Source organism: Hyperolius riggenbachi, chromosome 3 (assembly GCF_040937935.1).
Source record: "Hyperolius riggenbachi isolate aHypRig1 chromosome 3, aHypRig1.pri, whole genome shotgun sequence".
In the NCBI taxonomy this organism is placed as follows: Eukaryota; Metazoa; Chordata; class Amphibia; order Anura; family Hyperoliidae; genus Hyperolius; species Hyperolius riggenbachi.
Window position 1 is genome coordinate 255,559,198 of NC_090648.1, and position 17,947 is coordinate 255,577,144.

Genomic DNA, 17,947 nt, shown 5'->3' on the forward strand with positions numbered 1-17,947 from the left:
TTTGCAAGGTAGTGCAAGATAATCTGCAAAATACAACACTTTTTGCCATTTACAATCAAGGTAAGCTGAAGTGAAAAGAGACATCTACAAACATCATGCTTTCACCTCATGCAGATTTTAAAACTTTATTGAACAGACATAGTATAGTCATTGGACACATCTCTACTAGCTCTCCAAGTCTTAAGATGTAATGGAATAGTTCAGGGTTCTTAGCTTTCAATAGACAAAGCCATTGTTAAGTTTTCTTGTGAGATATGGCATATTCATGATTCATGGTTGCTATGGAAGTAGATGAACACAATACAGTTTGTAAACTCTGTGCTTTCCGTACTATTTAAATTAACCAAGTTCTATATTTAAATTAGGAACTGGGCTTGCTACCTATGAAAGTGGCATAATGGTGAGCAAAGCAGTGGAAATAACCATTGATGGTAAACTCCTGAAGCCTGCTGGTGAGTAGAATTGTTGTCATTTAAAGTTGCCATCTCACATGCTTACAATGTTAGAATTTCCATTAAAATCGACATAAAGGTATATTTTAAAGTCATGAACTTAGTAATCTGCTTAAATAACATTTTAAATCATGACCTTTATTTATAAATTTATAATCTTAATGGGTCTTTTTCAAGGTCCAATTCTCACTTCAGTATGAGTTTCAATTATTTTTTTATGATCTAATTAATTGAGATGCACCTCTGAGTTGTTAATGGCGATAACAAGTAAAAAAAAATCAAGGATAAAAAGTACACTCATTTGGTATTTTTGTCTTTATCAGGAACAGGTGTGTCAATGGTCTTTTGTTTGGCTAGTTTATGAAGTTGTGAAGAATTAAAACCTGTCTCATTTTACTCATGTTGTGAGACAAAAGCTAGTACATTATCTATATACATTAATATAATCACAGTTTCCTAGGAATTTTTCACTAGGGCCACCATCACTAGACTCTTTAACACTGCTTAATTTATTTGTTTAAACAATGATTAGGACAAGCTGAACAGATGTGTTTTTACCTATCTTAATGTAGTTGTTGGCTGGTAAAATTTGCAGTCGCTAAATAAAACTTTTATGGCTTTCCTGGCATATGGTTAAGGCCTTCACAAATATACATAGTTACAGGAATTTCACTTTTTTTGTTTTGTTTTTGTTTCAGTTGTTGGAGTAAAAGTAGACTTCCTAAGCTGGATGCATAATTTCACCAATGCGACAACTGCCAAAGAATCCGTAAGTATACATTTCATTCAGAAAATATATGAATCTTGAATGTATGGTGGTAAAATATGCACAATTTTCTATGAGCCAAACTTACCAGATGAAAGAAATTATGCCAAATAAAAACAGAAATTGGGGATCATAGTTAAAGTAATGCAAAGTTCAAATTTTGCACTGCCTATAAAGTTGAGAGATTTGTAATGCTTCCTACTTTCTATATATTTATGCAAATGTATGCAGCTTTGGACTGGGTAAATCAACATGACCAATCAGAATAGTTTCCATTGCATTGGCCTTTTCTTCTACTTATTATGTGGTGTCATATACTACACACTTATTGCTGCAATATTAGCCGGTATTATTATTATCACTGCAGTATTAGCTGGACTATTGGTTAACATGATAAACTTGTATTAATGAGCACTCCAAAACTTTGTGGGTTTTGGTTTATACCAACTCTCCTTGCAAGATACCCTCCACCACCAACAAGCATAGGAGTATTGGTAACTAAAGCTGCTTACCAGGGCCCCTATACAGTCAACTTTTCCCCTGCACTTTCTCCAAGGAGAGATTTTTTTATCTTGTCTACAAAACAACTTTTCAGCACTCAACTACAAAAAGTTCAAAAAGGTGAGTAAAAAGTAACATGAAAGTTACTTTGAGTATCTGTATACAAAAGAATAAAGAGGTGTGTGCTCAGACCAGGTGTCACCTGACTTATATACTGGCTATTAATTGTCTATTGACTAATTGAAATGGCACAACAAATGCATATTGCATAAGCTTGCCAGAATGTGCAGGGTCTAAACTAACTCTACTAAACTAACTAATAATGATATGCCCTGCAGGAGTTTGCCCATGCAAAATTCTTTGCATCTCAACAGACTGCTGTGTGTAGGACTACTATGCCCCCAAGAAATGGAGGGCAGTGCTAACAGCACCCCAAGCACTGCCACCATTCAGGAATGTAGTGACTGAATCCTGGGGAGGGAGGGGCACAGAACCACAGACAGCCCACTCCGAGACTTGGCAACTGCAAGAGATGGAGCATCAACATTGCCCCCCCCCCCCCAGGAAAGATCCCGACCTTGTAGCAAGTGGCAACCAGCTGCAAGAGCATGCAAAATGCGTGACCTTGGAGCAACATCACCAAATAATGATGGGGAGGTACAGGCAGCCTCTGAAGCATTGACAGTGCTGGAGAGGCCCCCTACACCCCCTCCTATATATATATATATATATATATATATATATATATATATATATATATATATATATATATATATATATATATATATATACATATATATATATACATGCATATATATACATACATACATATATATATATATATATATATATATATATATATATATATATATATATATATATATATATATATATATATGTGTGTGTGTGTATATGTATATATATATGTGTGTATATGTATACACACACACACACACACACACACGGAGTGCAGAATTACTAGGCAAGTTGTATTTTTGAGGAGTAATTTTATTAATGAACAACAACCATGTTCTCAATGAACCCAAAAAACTCATTAATATCAAAGCTGAATATTTTTGAAAGTAGTTTTTAGTTTGTTTTTAGTTTTAGCTAATTTAGGGGGATATCTGTGTGTGCAGGTGACTATTACTGTGGATAATTATTAGGCAACTTAACAAAAAACAAATATATACCCATTTTAATTATTTATTTTTACCAGTGAAACCAATATAACATCTCAACATTCACAAATATACATTTCTGACATTCAAAAACAAAACAAAAACAAATCAGTGACCAATATAGCCACCTTTCTTTGCAAGGACACTCAAACGCCTGCCATCCATGGATTCTGTCAGTGTTTTGATCTGTTCACCATCAACATTGCGTGCAGCAGCAACCACAGCCTCCCAGACACTGTTCAGAGTGGTGTACTGTTTTCCCTCCTTGTAAATCTCACATTTTATGATGGACCACAGGTTCTCAATGGGGTTCAGATCAGGTGAACAAGGAGGCCATGTCATTAGTTTTTCTTCTTTTATACCCTTTCTTGCTAGCCACACTGTGGAGTACTTGGACGCGTGTGATGGAGCATTGTCCTGCACGAAAATCATGTTTTTCTTGAAGGATGCAGACTTTTTCCTGTACCACTGCTTGAAGAAGGTGTCTTCCAGAAACTGGCAGTAGGACTGGGAGTTGATCTCGACTCCATCCTCAACCCGAAAAGGCCCCACAAGCTCATCTTTGATGATACCAGCCCAAACCAGTACTCCACCTCCACCTTGCTGGCGTCTGAGTCAGACTGGAGCTCTCTGCCCTTTACCAATCCAGCCATGGGCCCATCCATCTGGCCCATCAAGACTCACTCTCATTTCAACAGTCCAAAAAACCTAAGAAAAATCTTGAGATATTTCTTGGCCCAGTCTTGACGTTTCAGCTTGTGTGTCTTGTTCAGTGGTGGTCGTCTTTCAGCCTTTCTTACCTTGGCCATGTCTCTGAGTATTGCACACCTTGTGCTTTTGGGCACTCCAGTGATGTTGCAGCTCTGAAATATGGCCAAACTGGTGGCAAGTGGCATCTTGGCAGCTGCACGCTTGACTTTTCTCAGTTCATGGGCAGTTATTTTGCGCCTTGGTTTTTCCACACGCTTCTTGCAACCCTGTTGACTATTTTGAATGAAACACTTGATTGTTCGATGATCACGCTTCAGAAGCTTTGCAATTTTAAGAGTGCTGCATCCCTTTTCAAGATATCTCACTATTTTTGACTTTTCTGAGCCTGTCAAGTCCTTCTTTTGACCCATTTTGCCAAAGGAAAAGGAAAGTTGCCTAATAATTATGCACACCTGATATAGGGTGTTGATATCATTAGACCACACCCCTTCTCATTACAGAGATGCACATCACCTAAAATGCTTAATTGGTAGTAGGCTTTCGAGCCTATACAGCTTGGAGTAAGACAACATGCATAAAGAGGATGATGTGATCAAAATACTCATTTGCCTAATAATTCTGCACTCCCTGTATATTACACATCACCACCAAGAGAAGGAAGAGATTTTGAGCTATTTTCAATATGTTCATGCTTAATGGTGGCTTAAAATGTATTATATCGATAAGATATGGAATTATATTTCCAATTCGAAAAGAGAAAATTATGGGCCCTGGTCTATCTTTGCATGTTACAAGTTACTGTGCCTGGGGGTAGTGCAGGTAAAGTTTTGGCAGGGAAAGCTCCTTTTTTCTTTCCTTGGAGCTAAACATACTTAGCAGTTTTAGTACTGCAGACAAGCTTTTCAGATGGTTGCACCCAAAAAATGAGAGGTTCTAGATGTTATTGAAATGGTTTGCATAAATTAACTATGAATCCAGAATCCATTGAGATGTGGTAACTGGAAATGATTTATGCAGAGATTACAGCACCATTACTGTATAATAGAGATGCAACCCCTGCATGTGCTACAAGTATCTCATGATCGCATTAGAAATATATATAAGTACTACAAAGTACTACGAAAATAACAAAGTTAGTCACTACCATAAAAAAGAACTTCTATTATTTTCTGGATTTGAAAAAAAAAAGCTTCAGCATAATTTCCTGTATCTTAGGAAGTAATCCTATAACTAAAAAGTATTTGAAGGGTTCCTCTCACTAGGATTAGTGAACTTGCTTATTTGACATTATGATTAAAGTTTATATTGGGGGAGGTGTGGGAGCAGAAAACTCCTTCATGGATTTCTGTCAGGAAGCTGTGTGGATATGTGTCAAATGTGTTAGACTTTCATGTAGTCAGTCATTCCCTAGTTCATGTGTTACATACTAGTTTCAGGGCATTGACTCACTGAGCAGGTTTAGCTTCACTGCTCTCAAGCTAGAATATTGAAGATGAGTCAGAGGATGGCTGTTTCAATGAAGGTCTAATCATGCAGCTGGTATTTGTTGAGACAAGCTTCCTTTAAGTCCAGGAAATAATACATAAAAGCCTTTCAAAGCATTGTGAACATTGTGTATCTTGGGCTAGCAAAGTTTTTGAAAGAAAAGTGCTAAAAGTGGTACATAGAGTGGGCATCAGTAAGCTACTACGTGTGTGTGTGTGTGTGTGTGTGTGTGTGTGTGTGTGTGTGTGTGTGTGTGTGTGTGTGTGTGTGTGTGTGTGTGTGTGTGTGTGTGTGTGTGTGTGTGTGTGTGTGTGTGTGTGCATGTGTGTGTGTGTGTATATATATATATAATATATATTGTACATACACACACAGTTTATAGACACACACACACACACACACACACACACTATATACAGTAGCACTGGAATCTTTCATGGTGCTGTGCAAGTGGGAGTATAAACCATGCACATAGGCACCAAGGCACATGGTTAATAGACAAATAAAATATATAAAGAGAGCATTGCACTACTCTGCATGTTACCATTTTAGTGAGAGTCCTTTAATCATACGATTCAAAGCAAATTTTGGACAATTGGAAAATCTATGTAACTAGGGACACATAGCATCCAATGAACGTTGTTGGAAAAAATGTTACATAAAGCTTTCACTCCCGATTAATATAAAAGTATGCAGACATGCTAGACCATGCGACCACACAAATAATGTGCTATATGGGTCTTGAGATGAACTGTGCAATTAACTGCTGCTGGATTGGGAAATTTGCCTTTTTGCTAGCTGTTTCTTTTTATAATGAGCACATTCCATTACTGCCTTTTTTTTCTTTCTTATCTTTTTTTTTTTTTTAATAAATCACAGACTTTAATGTTGTGTGTGCATCATGTGTGTTTTACAGTTTTTCAAACTACTAAACACACGTGAATAAATAATCAATAAATAACCAAACTGATATTTGATTTTATGTTGACAGAAATTAAGTAGGAAATGTCAGATGTTTTTGATATGCAGAAACTTCTGTTTACAAAGTTATTTTGTCCTTGTCTGTATAACAATGTGCTGTTGTCTGGAGTTCAGCATGAGTGCTTGATTACATCCCTCTGAGCTTGTCTTAATGAATACATTTTTCCATTTCCTCTCTGCAGTGCAACATCGATGAAGTCTGTAACTGTAAACTGGACAGCTCGGTAAGAGTTCCTAAACTTGAGTAAATTAGGATTCTGCAGCTACAGCTGTGCTTTTCCCAGCTGAGCAGGCTGTGATCACTGATAATTTTGCAGGAAATATGATATATGCAGTTGAAAACAAAAAAATGAGAGAGTAAGAGTTGCAGAGTTTGCAAAGAAATGGCACTATGAAATTATTTTAGCATTTTCATATATGATTATAAACGTTATTAATCTAAAAGATTAATTTATAGTAGTTGGCTGGTTTCCCTTTGCAGACTGGATACGAAAACGCATGCGAATTTCCTATTAAATACATTGTATGTGAATTGCATAGCGGTATGCGAATTCTGCGGGGTCTACCGTGCAGATTTTTTCTGCACAGAAAAAACGCTCAGAAATCCTGACAAGTGGAAACAAGCCCATCCACTTGTATCGTCTATGCGAATCTGCATGCTGGAAACGTATGCAGATTCGCTCTAGTGGAAATGGGCACTTAGAGATGGGGACAAACTAGGATCAGACAAAGTCCTTATGCTTCGTACACACTTGCAATAACTATCGTTTGCAAAGAACGATAGTTACCAGACGAACGATATTGGAAAGATTGGTATGCAACGATGGGATGCAGCGATCATCATACACATTTTAACGATAGTTCTCGCAGAAAAGAACGATCAGAAGGAAACGTTGCGTACATATTTATATAAAATAAATAAAAAAAAAAACACTGACATGGAGTTACAATAGATACAAATATATGATTGTTAACTTGAAAACAAAGTTTAATTCAAATGAGCAATATAACAATCTTTACGGCCGCGCTACAAAGGAAGTACTGAAGCTGGTCAGAATTCAACGCAGGCGCATTGGCCCTTGTAACGATCGTTCTCGGCCAATGTCTGTACACACTATAGTTTTGTAACGATTGTCGGTAGATATGATCCGTCAGGTTGGATATTTCCATCTTCCCGATGTCGTTCTATTGTAATTCGTGTTAATGATCGTTGGGTAAAGTTCTTTCCCTGATTGTCGGCGGAACGATTGTTAATGAGCTGTTTCAAACTACCATAGTCGCCAGTGTGTACGCAGCATTAGTCACATTCACATCATATTGGATGCTGGGTTAACCATATCCAATCTTTTTTTTTTTTAAATAAAACCGTGCCACCATAAGTATACTAATTATAACATACGCAATAACTACTGGCGTGTATAATTAAAATTAAACATATAAAATCTATGAACTATGTCACTTTTTTGTCACCTTAATAAAATGTATAACAATGTATCCTCCAGTGAAATTGTAAACAATATTTGTCACATCGTTGCTAATTGTTGAGCCCATTTGATAGAACATGGGTTCTAGTACTTAATTCTAAGAAGGTAGAAGAGGAATCATGAAGTATTTTTAAGTAGAATCCTGAAGCATACCTTTTTCAAAATACAGTTTTGCCTTTTTAACACAGAAGTTATTTAGTTTAATAACTAAAGTTTAATATTTAATATATAAATATTATATTTAGCATTTTTTTTGTTTTGTATGGCATGTTGGGGTTCTTTTAGGTCCTCTGAAAATTTCTATTTTTATTCCTCCATGATTTCACTAGCCACTCCTGTTACATTTTTTTTTTTTTAATTATTAACAGTTTCCATAATGTATTTGAGAAATATGAAATAGAAAGCATCTCATCAATACTTAGTGTGTCGAGAAATATAATCTGTTGTTTCGTATAATGACATTCTCTAAAAGTAGAACATATGCAGACAAAACCGGAAATGTGAAAAGGCCTGTACAGCCTGACCTTTTTACACTAACTTGTTATTTTACAGCAACTGGACTGTGTAATCCTTGATGATGGTGGCTTTCTCTTGATGTCAAATCAGAAGAATTACAATTCACAGGTATGTGCATACATTTTATAGCTTCTCTCGGGAATAGAGCGCCCCGTGCTAAAGACCCCTCTCTTGGTAATGCCTGCTTTAAAATATAACTATGTAAGCCTACATAAGACCCCTTTAGTTCCATCAGATTAGTCTTGAGCATAACTATTACTGAAATATTTATTGAAAAGATATTTTAATGTTCTTTTTGGTATTACCAAGCCCAGAAACACCTTACATATGGAAGTGTTATTTTACACATAAAATTATGAGAAATGGATTACAGATGCTGTTTTATTGGCACACAAAGAAAGAGATAATATGTAGGTGAATATTTTAGTTTAAACTCAATGACTTGCAAATGTTTATCTACGTGCAGTAACAGTATGATCTTACAAGGGTTATTTTTAAGAATTTAGCTGTTGAATGTGGTTCCAGAAAGCACAGTAATGTTTAAGATATTAAATAAAACCCAAGGTTGACCTTTTTTGTCTTTAAACAGACATGGCTCATGAAGACTCTACATGGTCTGCTTAAATAACATCATTATTTGGTAGCTCCACAAGATGGCTTATAGATTTTACAAGTCTGCATTTGTTGCCAAACCAGATTTTTACTATTAAAGCCTGGTGCAAAACGATTTTGGCTTGGTTCATGCCACCCCTCTCTCCAGCAGATGAACCACATCCCTCAAAAAAAAATAACCTTAAATGGTCCTTCCGCCCTGTCTTTGTCAACCTGCCTCTCTTGACACTGGGTCCCACTCCACCCATTATAGTCCAGTATTGCAGGGATAATTAATAACAGGGTGTTGATTTTTATTTTTCTCTTCTTTTTTTTAGCAGTGCTGTACATGCATCAGTGATAGATTTGTAGATCTAGAGCCTGATTCAGAAAAGGGTGCTAAGTGTTAGTACGCCAGTGAAAAGCCACATTGCATGTGCTAACATGCTTTGCACATGCTAAGTAGTTAGCACATGCAAACTACTTAGCACCGTAGTTAGCACATGTAAACTACTTAGCACCGTAGTTAGCACATGTAAACTACTTAGCACCCTAGTTTTAAAAAAAAAATCAGTGTTTATTCAACAAAGAAAAGGAACATATGACAGAATATGCAGTGTAGCAGTGCGTCTCCTAACTTTTCCAACAGTAGCTTCAGCATCAATTATCACTGTGGAAGATGAGAGGTATTGTTAACAATAATATAATGATCGTCACATAATATATAGAGCTCAGATTGAATTTAAATTTCCAAATATTCTATCTTTTACAAGATCATAATTAGCAAGACCAGGGGTATCTAACCATGGAGCTCAGCACCCTAGTTAGCACCATGCTAAGTAGTAGTTTGCATGTCCTAACTACGGTGCTAAGTAGTTTGCATGCGCTAACTACGGTGATGAGTTTGCATGTGCTAACTACGGTGCCAAGTAGTTTGTATATGCTAAGTACTTAGCACCCTAGTTAGCACGCCCAAAGCCTTTAGGCATGCTAACTGGGTTAGCACCATTTACTGAATCGAGCCCCTAGTCTTTCTGCTTAGCTATATAAAAAATCCACTAAATTGAATCATCTGAGAGTCACACTTGCTTCATACAGAACACTGCTAAATCCCTAACTGGTTTTGTGGTCATAATTGTTTTACATAGCAATAGGGAAAATGGATGAGTCCCATGTAAAGTATTATGATACTTATAATAATAATAATAACATAAGAAAAAGAGAAGCAGCAATACTCTAACTGGAAGTTAATACACCAGCTCAGTTGATTGTTAATCTCCAGAGAACGTGATTAGTTCCAGAGAAAGGCAAAGACTCATACTGGCATAAGACTTTTAATTTACATTACATGGCTTAAGCAGCAATACCTTTTTATGACTACCGTGAGACGGGAACATTTTCACATTTCTGACGTGAGTAAGGCAGTAGGAATATCTAATTTAATACATATTAAGAGCATGCAGCGTATGATAACTTAGAATGTACATCTGTTATTTCATTGTTACCCCATGTTATGTAAACAGGAACGTTTTGATATGTTTATTTTTTGTCATTTCTAGATTGGCAAATTCTTTGGAGAAATTGACCCAAGTCTGATGAAGAAGCTAGTTAATATTTCTGTGTTCGCATTTAATAAGTCTTATGATTACCAGTCTGTATGTGAACCTGGTGAAGAGCCAGCAAAAACCGCTGCCCCTCGCTCTGTATTTGTGGTAAGTAATATCTGTGGATAGCTATTAATCATGAGCTTATGTTATTGCTGTGTAATGCATGTGACATTTCTTTTATAGCCTACGATAGCTGATATCTTGAATCTTGGATGGTGGGCTTCTGCTGCTGCTTGGTAAGTTGCAGTTTCCAATATTGTATTAAAAGGCAAAGTGGTTTCAGTCTCCTGCAGGTGGATTTCAGTGTACTGTGTGTATAGCAACGGATTATATCATGGAAAGGTTTATAGAGGTGTTTGCATTAAGGTACATTACCCTTTGACCCTTTTCATGCCCTCTGTGCTGCTGTATTGGGCCCCAATATTTAGTTAAAAGCAATAGAGATGACCTGATTGTTGGATTTTGTCTGGCTGGAATTCCCACAGAAAAACAAAACAGTATTTCTGTGTGATTTGGGAATTTCACAAGTTATGTTGCAAACTATGAGGATATGACTTACAGTATATGGATAATACTATGTGAATACTGTTTTTATAGATCACCACATAGGCTCCGGGGGGAGGGGGGCATAATACTCTGTAGTTGGCAGTAAGGCCTGCAGGACCCAGCATACAATCTGGAAGCAGCTTACTGAATGTATTAAATAAAACTGGTGCATCAAGGCTACCACTAAGAAGGCAACTGGAGGAAGGGGCTATTGCAATATTTCTTATCATTGCAGTCCTTATAGGGGTCACATTATTCATCACTAAGAGGTCCGTAGTCCCCTTTAGTGATACATATTAATACTGTGTGGGTCACCCTTTACCATCAGGAAACAACTAACTAAAAATAATAATCATCATATAATTATCACTAGAGACTCATACTAGGGATGATCAATGAAGGGTATGTAAATACTTACACAATGCAATGTCCATTGTGAACCTAGCCATAACGTAAGCCTGTGATGAGGCAAGAATGAAAAAATATGCATACCTGGGGCTTCCTCCAGCCTCCTCCAGGCTTCTCTCTCTCTCGCTGTCCTCCACCTTCTGGTTCTTCTGCAATTTGCTTCCGAAAGCCCTTTGGTCCAGGGCCAACTGCACATGTGCGGCCAGACTGTGTCTGTGCCAACTGGTCCAGACTAAAGGATTTTTCAGTGCCAGTTGCAGACAAACCAGGCAGTGGAGGAGGACGGTGTGGAAGCGATGAGCCTGGAGGGGGCTAGAGGAAACCCCAGGTGTGTATTTATATTTTATTTTTTTTTACCATCTCAGGTAAACTTTAAGCTTAAAGGTTTTTTTTTACAGTGAATCTGTAATTTGTACAGTAGACCATATACCAGTAATCCCCCAATTCTTTTTAAGAATCCGCCATGGTCCAAAGGCCTTACCCCCTCCCTTTCACTCTTGCTACAAGCACAGTAGGCGTCATTTGTAATACCCATGCACAGCACTGTGTCCATGTTGTATTTCACATGCTTTTTAGTTATATAGATAACTTGATTTACAGTAAATGTTTGTGCAGATTTATTTGAGACATTGAAGAATTTCCATGAAAATTATCTTGTTTAAAATATAATGAATATCCTCACCAATAAGTCTTGTTTCAAAATTGAAACAACATTGTTCTGTGAAGGATATATTTGGATGGAGTTGTGTTATATAGCAGTGTACAGAAGCTTTAAATGTTGAGAGTAGTCAGTGTACTCAGCACTGGCACAAATGAACTGAAAAATAATAGGCGATTCCATTATGGTGGGTGGCATAAGCAATTTGTCTGCAATATCTGTGAGAACTTGCTTTTCATCCTTCTAACTTTACTGTATGATATTTAGCACTAAATAAAGTGGAATTTAGAGTTTCCATTGTAAATGGAATCAAAGCATCATCATCATTAAGTAGTGCTTACACAGCTTTTGTCATCCTGTACATTTTTTTGCTGTTTTATGTCTACACATGTGAACATACTGCCATCTGTGTCTGCCAAACTATACTTCTGTCTTTAAAATCTGTTGTGACTTACTGTGCATTTTGAAAACCTAGTGCATGCATTATACGAATATTATATCTTTTTTTGTTTAATCACTAAAAATAAAAACTACTTTAATATAATTGTCTATGCCTATAGGTCTATATTACAGCAGCTTTTCTGGAGTCTTGCTTTCCCACAGTTTAATGAGGCAGGTATGAGTGGATTTAATTTTCTTAATTTCTTAGTATTTATTTGTAGGACTTGTTTATGCATTTTTTATGAATTCCTGTTTTCCCTGTGATATTCATGAATGGCTGCAGAGCACAATTTTTCCAGTTGGTTTTAGCAGCACTTATCGTTTATCTTGTTTACTTATATATGTCCATGTACTGGAAGTATCCATTGTTTGCCCTGAGCAGAAATGACATTTCTAGGTGGACTGTAGATATAAATATGAATAGACTTTTTCCAGATGTCATTGCCAGTCTCTTAGCCAAGAGAATATTCCCAGGTGTCATTGCAAATCCCTTAGCCAAGAAAATGTTCATGTGGGGGCTAACGTATGGTGAATTTTGGAAGACTGAAATGTAGGAATACCATAAATCATTACAGCAAAATGGGAAGTGGTAGTGTGGAGGCCAGTGTTAACCACTTGATGACCCAGCCTTTACCCCCCCTTAAGGATCAGCGCTGTTTTTTGTGATCTGGGCTGGGTGGGCTCTGCAGCCCCCAGCACAGATCATGTTACAAGCAGAGCGATCAGATCGCCCCCCTTTTTTCCCCCTATGGGGATGATGTGCAGGGGGGGTCTGATCGCTCCTGCCTGCCTTAGGTTTGCGGGGGGGGGCACCTCAAAGCCCCCCTCCGCAGCGAAATTCCCCCCCCTCCCTCTCCTACCTGTACCCCCCGGGGATCGGGGCTGCACAGGATGCTATCCGTCCTGTGCAGCCTGTGACAGGATGTCCTCTGTCACATGGCAGCGATCCCCGCCCGCTGATTGGCCGGGGATCGCCGATCTGCCTTACGGCGCTGCTGCGCAGCAGCGCCGTTCAATGTAGACAAAGGAGACAAATGTCTCCTGCGTTTACATTTAGTCTGCGAGCCGCGATCAGCGGCTCGCAGGCTATTCACGGAGACGCGCTCCGTGATCTAACAGGAAACGGCCGCTCCTGATTAATTAGGTAGGCACCTGGCGACGCAGATCTGCGTCGCTGGTCCTCCAGCTACCACTTTGCCGCCGCACGGTATGAGTGTGCGGTCGGCAAGTGGTTAAAGGAAAACTGTAATGAGAGGGATATGGAGGCTGCCATATTTATTTGTTTTTAAGCAATACCAGGTGCCTGGCTGCCCTGCTGATCCTCTGCCTCTAATACCTTTAGCCATAGACCCTGAACAAGCATGCAGCAAATCAGGTGTTTCTGACATGGTCAGATCTGACATGGTTAGCTGCATGCTTGTTTCAGGTGTTATTCAGCCACTACTGCAGCCAAATAGATCAACAGGGATGCCAGGCAACTGGTATTACTTAAGAATAAATAAATATGACAGCCTCTATATCCCTCTCTCTTCAGTTGTCCTTTAACATAAACAGGACCTCTTCACCAGAATGGTCCCAATCTGCAATTTCATTAAGGCACCCCTTTGGCTTTGGCTAAATAGAAGCCTAAGGTCTCACTGCTTCCCAAAAAACTGGGTGTTTGAGTAGTTTGAGAATTTTGATAGCACTTTCCCTTAACCACTTGGCATCCTCTGCCATGCTTATCTACGCCCCTTTAAAATGCACTTGAGTCACGGGGCATAGATAAGCATCCCCGGTTTATTTTGCCGCTGTGAGCGATCGCGTTGGGCACCCGCTGATCCGTGATTGGCTGATGTGAACATGTGTTCTCATCAGCCAATCAAAGTGCTTGCAAGTTTGAATAAGCACTTCCAAAACCAATGGCAGCGCTCATTCATTCAGAACGTTTATAAACATTGTATCAGTCACTATGCTGTTACAGTTACTGAGGTTCACTCGTGAGAGGATCTCAGATAACTAACACAGCATAAGTGACTGATCAGCATCAGTGAGTTTTTTTTCTTCAAATAAATTATACCCCCCCTTTAAGCCCATTAACTCTTGTCTCCCTGAAATGTGAAAATTGCTGTGGTTTTTAGGTGAAAAACGCTGTGGGGTTGAGAAGTGGTTAAGTCACCTATTGAAAGCAATATTTATTTGAGCTACTTCAATGGCACTGCCGTACATGACAGTACGTTCTGTAAGGCTGTATCAGCTTACAGATGTTTTTGACGTCCAATATAGCAATTTTGCATTGCTCCTTTTAATGTAATCAGATCTGCACACCTGGAACAGCAATTGAAATAGCTTTAACTGCACAAAAGTACATTTTGAGCTTTTCCAGCAAGTATAATTACTGCAGGTTTTTGCTCATGTATAACAAGATTAGTTATACATAAGGAACAGAAAGCAAAAAAAAAACCTACAAAATGAAGGACCATATTTTCTGTGTTTTCTTGAAATGGGCTGTCAGAGATTGTATTAATAGTACTCTTTGTTAAGAATGAGCAAATTCTGCTCTCCCTTCCATTCAGAATGCATGGCAGCCTGTGGAGTAGTGTTGACGTGTTCTTCCAATCAGACCCTAAATCGTCACACATGCACACTGTGGCAGCGGATGTTCATAGCCAGAAGGAGGAAGTATTGGTGAGCTGTAATGCAACATGGTGTGTAGCGGGCTGAGGTGGCGACAAGAGTGAGTAAACACCGCTGCCATGGTGCGCATGTATAAAGGTCCAGGCTCTGAATGGAAGAATTTGTAACCAAGTTCCAAATTTGAACAACTCAAACACGTCAACATGACTCCATAGGCTGGATCATAAAGAAGATGAAATCCGCACACTCACTGGTTGTAGAGTCCAAAGGGTTTTTTCACAGATACAGCAAAACGGCTGACGTGTTTCAGATCGGTAATCTTACTCATAGCCTTACATAACTGACATCTTTGACATATATACTCCAAGAGCCGCCTCTCATGGCGTGTACACATGGAGAGAGCAGCAAACAATTAAAATTTAAAGGTACAGAGCTCTCATGCTACTGACCTACCAGATCATAATAAACGTATGTGTCATCTTTATTACAAATATGGACATATATAAAGCTACCAAAGTACAAAAAATATAAACATACAAAAACAGTAATAAAAAGATATCAGAATATAAAATGAATATCCCACCTAGCATTAAGGCCCCTTGGTTCCCTAGTGCCTAACTGTAACATCCAGAATGCCTCTCTCATCCACAACTTTTTATACACATCACCCCGTCTCACAGGGGCAATAACCCTCTCAATACCCTGAAACCTAAAGCCTTGCATGTTTCCGCCATGCTTCTCCCTGCAATGTCTCGCTACATTGCTAATACTATCTGTCCTCCATGAAGCACCATTATAATGTGTAGAAATTCTCTGTCTCAAACAGCAAGTGGTACAACCCACATACTGTAAGTTGCAAATTGTACAGGTGACAACATAGATGACAGATTTAGTATTACAGTTAATAAACTGCCGTAAGGAGAAACTGTTGATGTGACCTACCGTGAGGAGCAATGGCAGAAACAATAATTGCAGGTAGTAAAGCCACAGCTGAAGGACCCCCACAGTGGAAAGCCGTGTGGGCCGTGCAGCTGCGGTTGATGATTGAAAGAGGCTAGGGTAAAGAGTCGTCGCCAGTGATGGACCTCTTTTGTAAGCAAACCTACAACCCGGTTCCAAAACTTTTTGTAACTTTTCATTAGCATACAGAACTGGAATGTATTTTTTTTAATAATATTAATAACCTTATTATATTGCTGACTATATGTTGTTGTAAAATCTACAGAAATAACCTTAGAATCCAGATCTATTATGTTCTCCGGGTTAGTCCTCAGAAGCGTATCCCTATCTCTAGACATGGCGATTCTTTGTGCTCTTTCCATGTCATGACTATATAGGCTGCAATGCTTTCTGAATGGAAGACGCTTTCCATGCAAAGTTTATAACTTTCCTGATGGAATTCTGGTAGATCAGAATTTGTCGATTGTGCTAATTTCTAACAGAGCACTACAGCAAAGTCCCCGTTATCTGGAACTCAGGCAATCGGAAGTCTCAAATAACAGGCATGACTGAGGGATAACGGAGACTTTGTTTTGAGGGGTTTTGCAGGGGGTGTTCCTCTTGCTCCTAGTGGCTTCCGTCATCCATGCACACAAGTCGGTGTGACACATGACCTGATGTGGGTCAGGAGACGCGTCCGCTTCCGACGCTGCTTTATGTTTCTTATAAATAACGAATCTTGTTAAATAATAGCAAAAAAGAGTACAGTAGTTATACTGGCTGAAGAAATTCTAAAAGTACATTTCTGCAGTTAAAATCATTTCAATTGCTGTTCCACGTGTGCAGATCTGATTACAATAAGAAGTGCAATGCAATATGGCAATAGGATATCAAATGGCTGTAAGCTTAGGACATACTGTAACGTACTGCAGTGTAATTGAAGTAGCTCGAATAAATATCACTTGCTTTCAATAGGTGACTTAAGGGCAATTATGTCAGTTCTATAAAAATAAAGCCAAGGGGCTATAATAATTTGAACATCAGCAAAGCAAAACATGTTTGGAAATGTTTGTAACTCGCAGGCCAGAAAACCTGTGTTTTAATATGAATTTGTATACAAACAAAAATACATATGAATGAATGATTTTAAAATATCTACCAAATGCTTCCAAACGTACATGCCAATATTTGAAATGTACCTGTGGTGCACCCCCTCGCTGCTGCTCTCCGAAGCTGTTCCACACCTTAAGACAGATTATTGCATCTTTAACCTCTTGAGGACTGCAGGGCTAAACCCCCCCCCCCCTAGTGACCAGGCCATTTTTAGTAAAATTGGCACTGCAGCTTTAAGGCCAAGCTGCAGGGCCGCACAACACAGCACACAAGTGATTCCCACCTCCCTTTTCTCCCCACCAACAGAGCTCTCTGTTGGTGGGGTCTGATCACTCCCCCATGTTTATTTTTTTTGTATAAATATTTTTGTCAGAGTTTTTTAATAAAAAACACTGTTTCTTAAAATTCCTTAACTCCCTCCCTCCCCACAGCCAGCCAATTACGGCGATTGGCTGTCATAGGCTTTTGCCTATGAGAGCCGATCGCTTTCTTGTCCCCCAGGGGGACAGCCGCGTCACCAGTACAGCACTGCTGCCTATCGCAGCGCTGTACATGTAAATAGACGGCGATCACGCTGTCTAACAGTCTCCCAAGCTGCAATAGAAGCAGGAGATGCGCGCGCAGCCTGCCCCTCAAGCAGGAGATGTGCGCGCTGTCTGCGCGCGATCTCCTGCAAAATAGAGACCCAGGACTTTACGCCCATCGGCGTGCTGCGGCGACGCGGTCGGCAAGAGGTTAAATTCCTCCCTGTACAGACAGGACTCAAAATAGAGTAATCCTCACTACTTCTCTGGTATCCAGCAACTGCAATCTGGTACAACATGTGGATCAATTAGGATGGCTGAAATGTAAGCTGGACTTGATTCTACCCTGAAATCTACAAACCAGACAGAACAATGTTGTCTTCCTTAAACAGAAGGTGTTTGCAAGTATTCCGTTTCACCAGAACAA

General features: G+C 38.9%; 1 protein-coding gene across 9 annotated transcripts in view; it reads left to right on the forward strand.

The window, feature by feature from the left end:
- The window catches only part of CACNA2D1 (calcium voltage-gated channel auxiliary subunit alpha2delta 1), an 846,695-nt gene that overhangs the window by 796,794 nt on the left and 31,954 nt on the right, over positions 1-17,947 (forward strand). For all 9 annotated transcript variants that reach the window (XM_068276177.1, XM_068276179.1, XM_068276181.1 and 6 more), the window contains 7 exons: positions 366-452; positions 1,151-1,221; positions 6,260-6,301; positions 8,114-8,185; positions 10,228-10,380; positions 10,459-10,511; positions 12,448-12,503. In XM_068276177.1, coding sequence (XP_068132278.1) covers positions 366-452; positions 1,151-1,221; positions 6,260-6,301; positions 8,114-8,185; positions 10,228-10,380; positions 10,459-10,511; positions 12,448-12,503 — 534 coding nt within the window. The remainder of the gene's footprint in view (positions 1-365; positions 453-1,150; positions 1,222-6,259; positions 6,302-8,113; positions 8,186-10,227; positions 10,381-10,458; positions 10,512-12,447; positions 12,504-17,947) is intronic.